The sequence below is a fragment of the Falco punctatus genome (genome assembly GCF_963210335.1).
Source record: "Falco punctatus genome assembly, chromosome: 2".
Lineage (NCBI taxonomy): Eukaryota > Metazoa > Chordata > Aves > Falconiformes > Falconidae > Falco > Falco punctatus.
This window is the reverse complement of record NC_137581.1, coordinates 3,462,721-3,475,284: the sequence shown is the minus strand read 5'-3', so window position 1 is coordinate 3,475,284 and position 12,564 is coordinate 3,462,721. Positions and strand designations below refer to the sequence as shown.

The 12,564-nt window shown below is 39.0% G+C and overlaps 1 protein-coding gene across 4 annotated transcripts in view; it reads right to left on the bottom strand.

Annotated features, from left to right (window-relative positions):
* UVRAG (UV radiation resistance associated) overlaps window positions 1–12,564 on the bottom strand; it is a 100,430-nt gene that overhangs the window by 22,705 nt on the left and 65,161 nt on the right. For all 4 annotated transcript variants that reach the window (XM_080376212.1, XM_080376213.1, XM_080376215.1 and 1 more), the window contains one exon: window positions 10,918–10,996. In XM_080376212.1, the coding sequence (XP_080232338.1) occupies window positions 10,918–10,996 (79 nt within the window). The remainder of the gene's footprint in view (window positions 1–10,917; window positions 10,997–12,564) is intronic.

Here is a 12,564-nt window from a genome sequence, read left to right as displayed (position 1 = left end):
CTGCTTACAATTACACCATTATTTTTAAAACATGTGTCCGAACCCCCCCACACGTACAAGGCAGAGGCTGCTATAAGACACATTTCTCCTACTTTGCTCTGTAACAGTCACAAGTAACAGTCAAAATACTGCAAGTCACTGGTCCAAGACACTCAATAGTACAGTTGGGAAATGTTGATCTCTACATTATGGCTAAGCATCTGCACACATCAGGTCTGCACAGAGCTCTAAATGATTCAGTTCTCACAAACTGCAAATGCCTATGTAACTTTTTCTCACCACTGGTTCCTCCTACCCCAAGAACAGCCTGTCTCCTCTCAGCCTGGGGAATTTTAATTCAATTCCACCTGAAAGGTAGTGGAAATTCATGCATGAAACCTAAGTGCATCAGTGAATTCAGCAGTGACCAGGGAAGCAATACACTCATCAAATAACAGCTCTAATTCCCTTCTACCTTCTTTGATTTGCCTTAGCACTCTATTGACCTGCTGCTTCCCCTCACATCCACCAAAATGTGAAGTCTGATCAACATTAAAACATAGCAGCAGCCTGGATGCTAATGCTCAGCAACTTGTAATATTCTGCCAAACATTTATGAAGTAGTTTTCTTCCAATCTTTAAAAATGAAATGTGATAATAGGCAATATTTAATACTAGATTTTGGTTTCACAGCAATAGTGTTTATTGGAGATAGACCACAAAAAAATAAGGAAATAGGAGTACGTGCTTGAATACATGCAGAACACACTGTAGAACTAAACATTTAGATGAGCCAAAAGCCGCCTTTCCTCCAGGACTCTCTCATGCGTATTTGTGAAACTTTCCCTGAGTGTAAACACAATACCTCTCCAGAGAGGTGTCTCAAACATCAGCCTTCATGGTTTGAGTCTGGTGTCTCACTACAGATATGGGAAGCCACCGTCAAAGACAGACTGGGGGAAACAGCCACTTACATAGGTAAAGTATTCCTGTAAAATTTGGTGGTTAGTGGGCTTATTATAAAAATAACATATATAGGCCCCTTTGCCCATAAAGGTGCCTCTCATATACCATGACTATTTTACAGAAAGAACATTAAAAAAAAGCAATTTAGAAGATAAAGCAGTTACTGGCCTCAAAAGCTTCCCCTCTTCCCCAGTAAAATACTCAAATAACTAAAACCACGTTTACTGTTCAGCCATAGTCTTGCTGCATTATAGCCTGATGAGATGAAACCATACAGCATAACCTTTCCAGGTTCAGGTCAGAACTTTTTAAAATGGCTCGGTATCACAAAGTGATGTTTATTGGATTATAAGGCATGGGCACACTTACTTCCCATGACCTCATTCATCCTGAGCTTTTTGTATTAAAAATCATTACATCAGGCACAGAACAAAAAGGTCAGATGTGCAAAAGCTAGGAAAAAGACAAGTCACATTTTGTAGCTCCATCTTAAACATGACATTTTCTTTATGCATTTAGCTCCTCAAGTATAATTTTGCGCTGCGTGAGAACATTTGAAGTTTGCTTTTTACCTATTTACACCAAAAGGGCAATCATCTCAGGAGTACACAGGTAGATACAGAGAACTCGCCCACCGTGCCCTAGCCGAAAATCAAGAGTGAATACAGCACAGAGCCCAAGCTCATCAGCCCGGCTGAAAGACTGCATGGCCACACCAGGGTCATTCCATCAGTTCAGGTGGAAGTGTCATCTGCATAAGCCTATGAACTCCTTTCTGCTGGTGATGAGGTTTCATCATCTGATGACAGTTCAGAGCAATATAGTAAAGTTTCCAATCAAGGCTTTGGAAGTTGGTATATGGTGCTACTCGCACTTCATACTTTTTTTTTTTATTACCGTCATATTTTGATAAATCCACACCAAAGCCAGGCAATTTTCCCTTTTGGCATCAGTCCAGCTTTACCTCATACCTTAAGATGATACAGGAGAGGAACCTGCAGAAGTACTTCAGCGTGCACAAAGCACTCCATGAGGTACTGCAACACAATCTTTCAGCTACTTGTTCTTTCATACTATGCTGGCAAAGCCCTTTTTAAAAAAAAAAAAAAAAAAACACTAAACACTGAGCTTTTGGCAGTTTTTCTGAAGTATTCGTTCAGGTTTGTAAAACCTGCTCCTTCAGGTGAAAAGGCTCTTGTTTTGAGAAAGCATTACTCAAACAGCAAGTGATCCACCCCACACCACAGAGCCCACATGTAGAAAGAATTTGGGGATTCTCAGCTCCCAGCCCCATGTTTCACCTAAGCTGCTTCCCAGGTATCCATTACACTACTTTTAATGGGCAAAAGAGATTGACTTCTAGAAAAGATGAGATTTCCAATCAAACCGGGAAACCTCTCATTTGAGGAGTATAGATTCAATAGTTTAGCCTGTGTAAGACTTGCTTCCTATCACAGTAACACCATCATTCAGAACACCAAATGGCACTAAGACATACCAATATTGGAAATTTTTTCTCATACGATGGACAGTATTTCAAACTTAAAAGCTGAGGTCAGGGAGCATTAAACCAAGGTCTGTTCAGCAATGGCTTTCCTAAAAACAGCTAGCAACTTACATTGGCTAAATAGAACCAGAGCTTGTTTTTTTATAGTTACACAATATTAAGAAATATTGACATGAATTATGCACAAGGCCAACAGACAGATAGCCCCTTTAGCATCTCCAGTCTCTTGAAAACCAAATTACTTCAAAGCTCTGGATTTCCAAGCATTATGGACTAATCAGAAAAGTAAATGAGCCAATACCGGAGGCCAACTTGCTTTAAACGTCAACCACAGTATATAATAGGTCTGAAAGGCATTTATGGATAATTAAGCAGCTGTCATAACCAAAGCTTTCAAAACAGGATTTGTACCCTGATGTGCCAAATCCTATGCATAGAAGTATGACACAAAACCTGCCTCATGGAACACAAAGCATACATATTAAAACTATGCAACAGGAGAACAAAGGATGTGGGTGGATGGAGAAGTGTAAATTACAGCTCAGAAAAAAAACCCACTACAACAAAACAGAAGTCACAGCTTGTCGCTTGCTAATGACAGAGAAGATTGGTTTTTGTGCGTTAAAGTAAGCGGGGTTTCAGAAAATTATACAGTTTAACTTGTTGGGGTTTTTTTCTTACACATTAAGAGATGGCAACACAGCAGAAAGCAAGAAGGGTCCTGAAGAGACAGGCTCACAAAGGAGGTCCATGAATTCCACAGGTGTTAACACTTTATATCTGAAAAAAATCAAGCTTTGCCTCCAGAGCACACACCCTGCTTGTTAGGAAAAGTTATAGACTGTATCTTTTTCCTACACTAACACATTGTGCCATGCCTTGATAACAGACTTCCCACTTTCCTATCTCTTTCAATTTCAAAATGTAGTGCTTATATATACTACAAAGCAGTTTAAGTTGGCAAATCACACGTGTTTATGTCAGCTTAACTATATCACGAATTCATTTTCCTTTTGATTACTCAACTTTGGTTCTATTTTAAAACACTTTAAAAAGCTTAGCAGGCTGAAGAGTTAATGCACAGAGATGATGACAGCTACATAGTACACAAGTGATCTAACATGCAGAGCATACTTGCAGGGGGTGATCCCCAAAATTATTTTGGAGAAGTGACTAAGCACAGCTGGTGATGCCACTTCTCTTATTCCACCCAACCACATTGTTCACTCCACCTCATCTGCTCCAAACTCTCTGCACCAGAGCAAGCAGCACGGCCTCCAGTGCTACCTGGGCTGAAGCTGCAAGTACAGTGATCAGTACAGGCTGGAAAGCAAAGATCTGCTCCTCCGCTGAGCAAGTTCACATTGGCCTTTGCTGAGCAGTACAGATTGCTTACAGGGCAAGGACAGGCAGACTTTCATCTGAATGAAAGGATGACTGTTATTACAGCTAATCCAGTCTCATTTCAACCTATTTTATCTTGGCATGGGTGATAGGAAAGGAAAAAAAGAAAGTCTTCCAACAAGTTTGCAAAAAACATATGTAAATTCCCCAATTCTAAATGATCTGGCTAGGTATTAGCCCACTGCTACACTAGGAGACTTTCAGGAATGAAACCTCTCCTAAAAGCTTTTGGCTGTGCGCAGCTGGAGAAGGTACTTTGTGGTTTTTCAGGTGCAGTCCCTTCCTCTTAACATTAAAATGAATGCTTGGCACTTTACAAGATGAGGACTCAACTCTGGCTTCAACCTGTGCTCTTTCAAGAACACTTTTCCCCATGCAGTTAAATTGGCCACAAATTCAGACAGTGCATTCTTTCTGAACTGTATGTTTTATGATCTTAGTTTAGGGGCCTCATAAAAGATGTAGTGTGCAAGCCACAGTATCCTACACTCAAAGGGTCATAACCACTGCATCTACACCGATACCCACAGAACTCTTAAAGACACTTCTGCTCAGTAGTGTTTATTGCCAAAACAAATTTCTAGTCCTAACATTTCTGCCGTTCAACTTCCCATGGAAAAGTTTAATAGTTTCTATTATAAAGTTGATTTTCTCACATGCTTGATAGCCTAACAGAGCCAGAAACTGAACATCTTGCCTCATTTCACATTTAAGAGCTGAATTTCGGTTCAGTTTCTTCCATATGGCCCTAGTACATAAGCATTCAACTTTTAGTCCATTCAGCTATTAGAAAGGTATCAATCTGCCTGCAACTAAAATACATCAAGAAGTATTTTGCTTTTCTTCTGTGCTTCCACGAATGTTACTTACCTCGGGCATTAGACAAGCAACTGAACTAAAAAGCACCATTCCCACCAGAGCAGCACTGGCTGATCAACAGCTCCAGCACCTTACATAAAGCACGTAAATGTTGCCTGCCCCCATGTGGACACATCAACTCCGCACACACGAAAGGAAGGCTAAAATCCAAGTTACTTGCTTGGATCTGTACTGCGTTGATGTGAAAACAAACATACTTTGGAGAGCTGACAAAAGATTGAGTGATTTTTTTTGGTGTCAAATAGCAATGTTCATCTGTTGCTAATGACTGTCAGATGATAGCAGAGCTATTCTTTGGCTAAAGCTGAGCGAATCATGCCAATGTGAATAGGAGTATCAGTCTAACATCACTCAAAAGACGTCTGACAAAACAAATCAAGGCCGGATCAGAAGAGAAGCCTTGCCTTGTGAGATGATTGTGAGCACACATTCAGCCGGAACAGAAAAAAAACCCCAACCAATCTTACCACATGTGGTGTAACAAATCAAAAAGATTTCACAAAACCTGGAAGTGATGACTGGGAAGGTATGCTCTGACTGCCACCAACCGCAGAGCCTCCCTGACAAACACCAGCAATCAACTGGGGTAAGAGTAGACACATTCACTCCTTAGCTTGGCTCTAGGAAATCAGAGAGCCATGTGACAGCCCAAACTGTTTGGTACCCAGTTTTGCAAGTCTCCCTTCAAGACCCAGTAACTTAGACAAGGACAGAACACCACTGTTTCCAAGGCACTGTCCACTAAAGCCAGATGGAAGTTGTAGCCAACATCACAGCAACAACAAAGCCAAAAGGGGTCCTGCAGTGATCATAGTTCAGGCCTGTGGTTCTGTGGTGAAGCTGGACTGAGACTCAGAATAAGACATCCAGAAGATCAAGAGACAAATTATACTTCCACTTCCTTCAGTGGCTGACCAAAATACCACATCATCATTTGATACTCAGAGTTGCAAATAAATTGATTGTCCCATGCGAGAAAATAGCTGCAGTAAATCCCCTTCTGACTGGGTCCAGAAGAAACCAGCTCTACAGCTACAATTATTTCCTCTCCAAGCAACTGTGCAACTGGAAGAGCAACAGTGCCTGCCAAGTATCATGCAAGAGACAACTTCTTGAATACCTAAAGGAACTAGAAGTTTCATGGTCAAGGTGGTCACACTCTCTTCAAAAGCTACACATCATATAAACATGGGTTAGAAATAATGACCAATACAGAAAAAAAACCCATGTAATATTAACTTGTATACAGCTTCAGGCCAGGTAATCTCCAGTAGTGACACTGTGTGTGCTCATTAAAGACTCACCTCAAGAAAGAAGGTCACTAAAATAAGATCATCTCTTCATATGTAATGAAGAGTCTACACTGAAGTCAGGCCCAAGTATTCCCAGGCTCTGGGAATGAAGGAAAGAGACAGCAAAACAGCTGGTAAAGCAGCAATAGAGATTCTTCCTTTCTACAGGCCTGAGATTTGAAACTCAAAGCCACTGCACTCTCATCCCCACACACCCTAAGATTAAAGAAAAAAAATAATAATCAAAGAGCCAAGAGCAAAAAACCCTGGAGTGCCAAGACCACTGCTCAAGGACTTGTGAGAGCTCAGCTTCGCAAGGTCCATGTCTGTGCCCTAGCTGAGCTGCACTTGTTGGAAGTTCAGTGACAAGAACTCAAGGATGCTAGCTTGCCCACGCTGTGTAAAGTTTTGCTTATCACCCACAAAAAAAAAAACCCTCACAACGCTTCAGTGAGCTCCTGATATACGTTCACTGTAGCAGGAAGTTTCCACAGTGTAATCTCAACACCTCTGCTGTGAAAACCAATGCAAGAGTTGATTTCATTCCCCTACTACTTAAAGCCTCATCTTCCTCAGATACTCCACGCACATCCGTAACATAGCAGCTGCAGTTTGTGGGGCCAGCCACCTCCTCAATGATCTCCCAGAGCCTAATGCTTTTGAGAGCTGAGCAATTCATTCCCATTTTTAGCAATGGCATTTAGGAATGACAGTGACTTTTTTTGTTGTTGATATTATTGGACATAAGTCACTAATTTCCCTTTGAAAAAAATAACACATTTGTGTGTTTGCTAGAGTCAGAGCTGAAATCTTAACTGACAATTTATGGTCTTACCTAACGTTATCCAACTTTAAAAGCTGCTTTGTGAACTTCATGAGGTATTCAATTTTACAAATAGAAAATATGGGGATTGAAACAATTTGTGCTCACATACAGATGGAAGTTATTACGAACTCTCGGAATTAACACACATTGTTTTGACTTCGGAATGTAACAGCAAAGCAAGTTTCTCCAAATAAATGCTCTACCAAGCTAGCACTGAGCTGCTTCTAATTCCAGCTGAATTCTCCTGAGTGCAAGATGTGGTTTTCATTGTTATTATCCTGCTGTTTTACAAAACAGTACCACTTTATCTCCAGAAGAGTTTTTATTTCAGTAATTTTACTTAATATCAACCCAGTCTCACTTCTTCCCACTCACGTTTCTCCTTGCTGCCCAGAACTCTGGGTAATTGTGAAAGGGAAAAAAAAAGAAAAAAAAAAAAGGCCAAACCCCAGAAATATAAAAATCTGTGAAAGCCAGGAAGCTTATACAAATCCTTTCAAGTATTTCTTTGATACAGGTTTTTCTGGGCTCTTTGTTTCTCACCCACAGTGATCAAGACTTGCACGAATGATTCAAGTAAGGTGATGGAGACCTAAGCTCTTTTCTTAACCCTCCAGCAGAGTCAGCACTGTTCCTCCTAGACACCTCCAAACTTCCCACAGCCCCCGGAGGGAATTAAGCAAGTGATCTGCACTTATTCACAACAGAATAATTTGCAGGACTGGTTCTCTGAATTAAGGCAAACACCTTTGGGCCTTAAAAGGATACCCTCACAGGTTGTGACAGTCTAGAGATAAGAAAGATGCAGCTCATTCTCAAGCCAAACATAATTATTTTCACACATTCACATGAAGTATATCTGGAAGCTTCTCTCAAAGCAGCCTTAAGATCTTCAAAAAGCTACTTATGGGCTCCTTCAAACTTGAGATACTACGTGATTCTAAATTCAACAGTTCCAGTCTTCAAAGGAACACTCAAAGGATTCAATCTCAGGTTTTTCAATCAAGTCAGTCCCTGAATACAGAAGTTCTGTGATTTATTTCTGCATGTTATCTACTGTTCTGCTTTCATGCTGCTTTTGCAACAGAATTTCCCCATGGCAGAACTATAAAAAGCTGCAATATTTGAACACAGATATCAAAACAAAGGTGACTACAACAGTTTATATGGACTTCAGTAACACTTTCCTGATTAAATAAGTAGCAGAAGCCCCCTAAAAAATCTGATTTACTTTTATTATGTTTTTATATTCAACAGCATACAATTTCAAGCATTAACATGTGAACCACTGGTGTTGTACGAACCACTTCAAAGTCTGGCCACTGACTACTCTAGCCTGTACTAGTTACAGCGATCATGTAACTTTGGAAGCTTTTTTTATACAAATACCTACTTAAAGTCTTCATTTACTTTTATGAGTTTAAACACATGCCAATGATTTCAGAAACCAACTGCAAGGATTTGGAAGGCAACACAGGTGAGTGACCATGTGTACAACTGTTCATAGTTCTGATTTTGTCCTTGTCCAATTTCTAAAGAATGAAAGATTTCAGTAGGTTCAGCAGTGGTAACAACTCAGATAACAGCTCAATGAGAAAAAACAGGAAAACAAGTGAAGTGATGACAGTTCCTATTAAAAAAAAAATAGTACAGGCAGAAGCACCAACTAACCAGACTACAACAACTAGAAAGACTACGAACTTGGGCTCACTGAAGAGGTTCATAATCTCAATGAAGAAACACACACAGAGCACTTGCATCAAGTAACTGAACAGCAAACTCCAGAATAGGAACAAAAACATGAAAGGCTGAAAAGCAAAGCAAACAGCATCACGACTCACAAGTTGCAGAATGAACTAATGTATTTACTTAAGTAGAGATTAAACAAGCATTGATTTGATAGTAATGGAGAGAAAGCTATCAAAGCATTTGAAGGAAAGAGTATTTAATCCCTTTTTCTCACTAGTCTTCCCCATGAAAGTCAAGTGTGAACAGCTGGCTGCCATTATTAATACCAGCAACAAAGAGTCACAGTCTAAGTTATATTAACAGCTTAGTTAAGTGAATTTCCAAGATTAGCAGGACTTGATTAACTTCATCTTAAGATATTTTAGCCTTAAAGTAATTTCAGAGCCATTGGAGGTTATCTTCCAAAATATACTAAGCATGGGCAAGATACCAGAAGTCTGGAAAATGGTAAATGCTATCCAAACTTGAAAAATAAACAACACAAAAAGACCCAGAAGCTTTACTTCAGTTTGGGGTAGGGAGTGGGGGAAAAGAAAGAACTGGGAAAAAAAACCCCAAACAACTAAAAACTAAGCATTAAAAAAACCCCAGATTTTTCAAGAATAAAACTGTCAGACCAACCTAATTCCAAGCCTTACAAACAGGGTAGAAACTGAAATGTCGTATTTCTTTTGGAATTTAAATAAATCTCTTGGCACTTTATGGTCTAACATGTTCACAAGCATTCTGGGGAAATGGGATATTGACAAAGTATGAGCAAATACAGAGCAAGTACATACTCTTTGGGTGAAAACCAATGGTTTACCGCTGTAAATGGAAGCACTAGTGAAGCTGAGAACCTAGACCCCACCTAAGTCTGGGCTTTACCTCAGTTCTATTCAATATTTTAATTAGGTAAGCTGGATAGAGAATAGCCTCAGATGCAGATCGCACAAAGCTGAGACTGAGTTCTCAATGTACCTTTCCCCATCCTCTAAAGTTACATCACCAAATCAGAAACATGACCAAGAACAAAAAAGTGCATCTTTAAGGATACATCCAAGGTACAGCATGTAAAACATGAATTAAATGAGTCGCCCACGCAAATTCAGAATGAACTACTTTCTTGCTGTGCAGAAGAGACTTGGGATTGCTGGTTGCAATGATTTGTGAAAAATCACTGTCTTAGGTTGTTAAGAGTACAAACCTATTAGAACATAATGAACTGGGAGGGGGAAAATGACAACACCTGTGAAGCATTTCTACCATCCTACTCAATGTTTTGAAGACAACAGCTCCACACTACATCCAACTTTGGGCACTGCATTTCAAGATAGATGTGCATTCAGATGGAGAACAACAGACAACAAGAACGCTCAGAAATTAAGAAGTGCGAGCCATGAGGTAACCCATTAGAAAGGAGAAGTAATCTTTCAATGCCTAAGTTTGCAAACAGGAAGAGACTTAAACGAACAGATTATTATAGTAAGTGATTATGTGATTAAACATAAGCAAGACAGAGTTGGATTAGATGTCAGAAAAGACTTTAATGGCCAAGACGGGCAGGCACTGCAACTAAGCAGTACTTAGATCACAGGTTTTCCTTCAGGGAAAGTTACACAAACATCTACCAGGGATAGCGTAAGAGCAGCTGACTCTGCCCTAGGGCTATTAAACAATCTAAATGGCTTCCCCAGGTCCCTTTCAGACCAGATTTTTGAACATTTTCTGAATTCCATACCAAATGTGTTAGCAGCAGGTATTAGTGCCATCTCATATACAAGTTTGTAAACCTGTAACTCTCACGTGCTTGCCAAAGTAAAGGATGATTTTTAAAATATATTAAGAGCAAGGAAGTAAGGATCATTAGAGGGCTGCTTCTTTTTTAATATCAAGTCATACACTTGCAAGACTTTATTTTCCAGCTTTTCATGTTTTCTTGTCATAAATACAGGGGTAGAATATTAGTTAAAGTAATAAAACAGCAAAATTAAAGGCAGTAATGAGAATGACACCAATGGATTCCCAAGTATGACAATAAAAATAACAGAAAACATTTACAATTTCCGAAACAATGTGTATAGAATCACAGCATTTACTATTTGGAAAGGAAGAGATCCATTATTAGCTGGTAAGCCCTTCTCTAGGCACCACAGAAGAAAATCTCAAGCACAAAGCTGTAAGGTCTAAGCAGAGACAATGATTTCAAGAACATCTCCACTAGCTCACAGATGTTTGCCATACATAATAGCATCACTAGACAGCAGACGCAGACTCATGCTGTACTGGCACTAAGCAGACAGATATAAACAAAATAAAAATCTCAGTGTACCAACCTGTGCTATATTTTTGTTGAGAAGATACACTCCATATTCAAACTGAAGCTTCTCCCCTCCTTTTGGATATAATGGAAATCTGATGGGAAAGAAAAAAAAAAAAATGGAAAAAGCATTTAAGGTGAAAATACTCAGATGCTTAAATAAAGTTCAAAAATCCACAGACTTGTTTTCTGAGATGATAGATTAAAAAAAAACCCCTTGCTGACTTCTTCCACAAATCCCCTTCTACACAGAGTACTTAGGAAACCTCTACAACTCTAGTCAATCACCCTTTTAAAAACTTATATTGAAGTTCAGCTAATGAATTACATTTTCTGAAGTATTTTAGGTTTTTAAAAGATGCTTTATGACTGTCCCAGTACTGCAACATTCCTCTCAAAGTGAAGCGTATTTTAAAGAAACATACAGCATAATACCAGATTGTACGTTATCCCTTTGTATTCAGCCATTCTCATTTGGTTAGCTCATTTCCAAATAAAAATAATCTTTGAAGAAAGATGTTCTCTCTTGACTGCTATTTTGTGATTGAAAAAGCAGCCATCTCTTCACACACAGAAGACGCTTGCAGGCTCAGTTACTACCATACCAGAACAACACTTAAGAGAATGTAAGTGATTCCTTTCCATTCAACAAGCTTCACATACACACCAAAGGCTTAAGACAGTTACAGCATTACAGGTCACTACAGCCCTTGCAAGTAATGCTTATTTCTCCTATTCAATAAATAAAGCATTTTTCACAATTTAAAATATCTAGTTGTATCAAGTAGCTTATAAGAAAGTAGCACCGCGTATTTCTCTTACCTGCTATGTAAGATCACAGAACCAAAACTTTAGTCCCTAAAGTATTGAAACTCTTTGACAGTCTGCATTAAAGAACATAATTTTAGGCATATGTTCTAGGAATCTTTGCTTAAGCGAAGCAGTTCTCAATCAGTTTTAATATTTGTACATTGCATTCCTTGGGATTGTCTTTTGACTCTTCCTTACTACCAGAGGTCACTGTGGTCAATACAGTAATCTTAGTGCAATCTAAAATTTATGTTTATAGGTACTACACCATGAAACTAGCTTTTGCCTTTTCAAGAACCATATGTTCTCTAGCCCCTAATCAAAATGCTGCGTGTATGATCTGCACAGACCCCACATTACGTCAGAAACTAAAGCCTCTCTCAAATATAAGATAACAAATATAGGAGATCGGTATCTACTAGAAACAACACACATTCTGAAGGGGTGATTATGCTAAGTGTATTTTATCATCAGTCAGCCCCACAGTAAAGTACATTTGCAACTTTCAAGGAGAATTATATAGTGCCATTAAAGCTAAAGGTTAACAGGTCATGATCACAGCAGATCAAATATTAAGACGACAGTGTCAAGTTTTATGCTACTTTCAAACTCAATAGGTCACTTCAAGTTGAGGAATATAAAAATCACAGCAAGCAGTATATTTCTAGCTCACCTTGCTTAATAGATCTATAAATCCAACTAGTTCCCCATGCAAGAAAATAAAACCTTTCAAAATGAACACATGCTACAAAATTCCACAACGCATTATCCTAAGTGTAAAATACAAATCAAAAGGAATTCATTTCATTATCTACAATTACCCTACCCAAATAGAGCAGAATTTAGATATAAA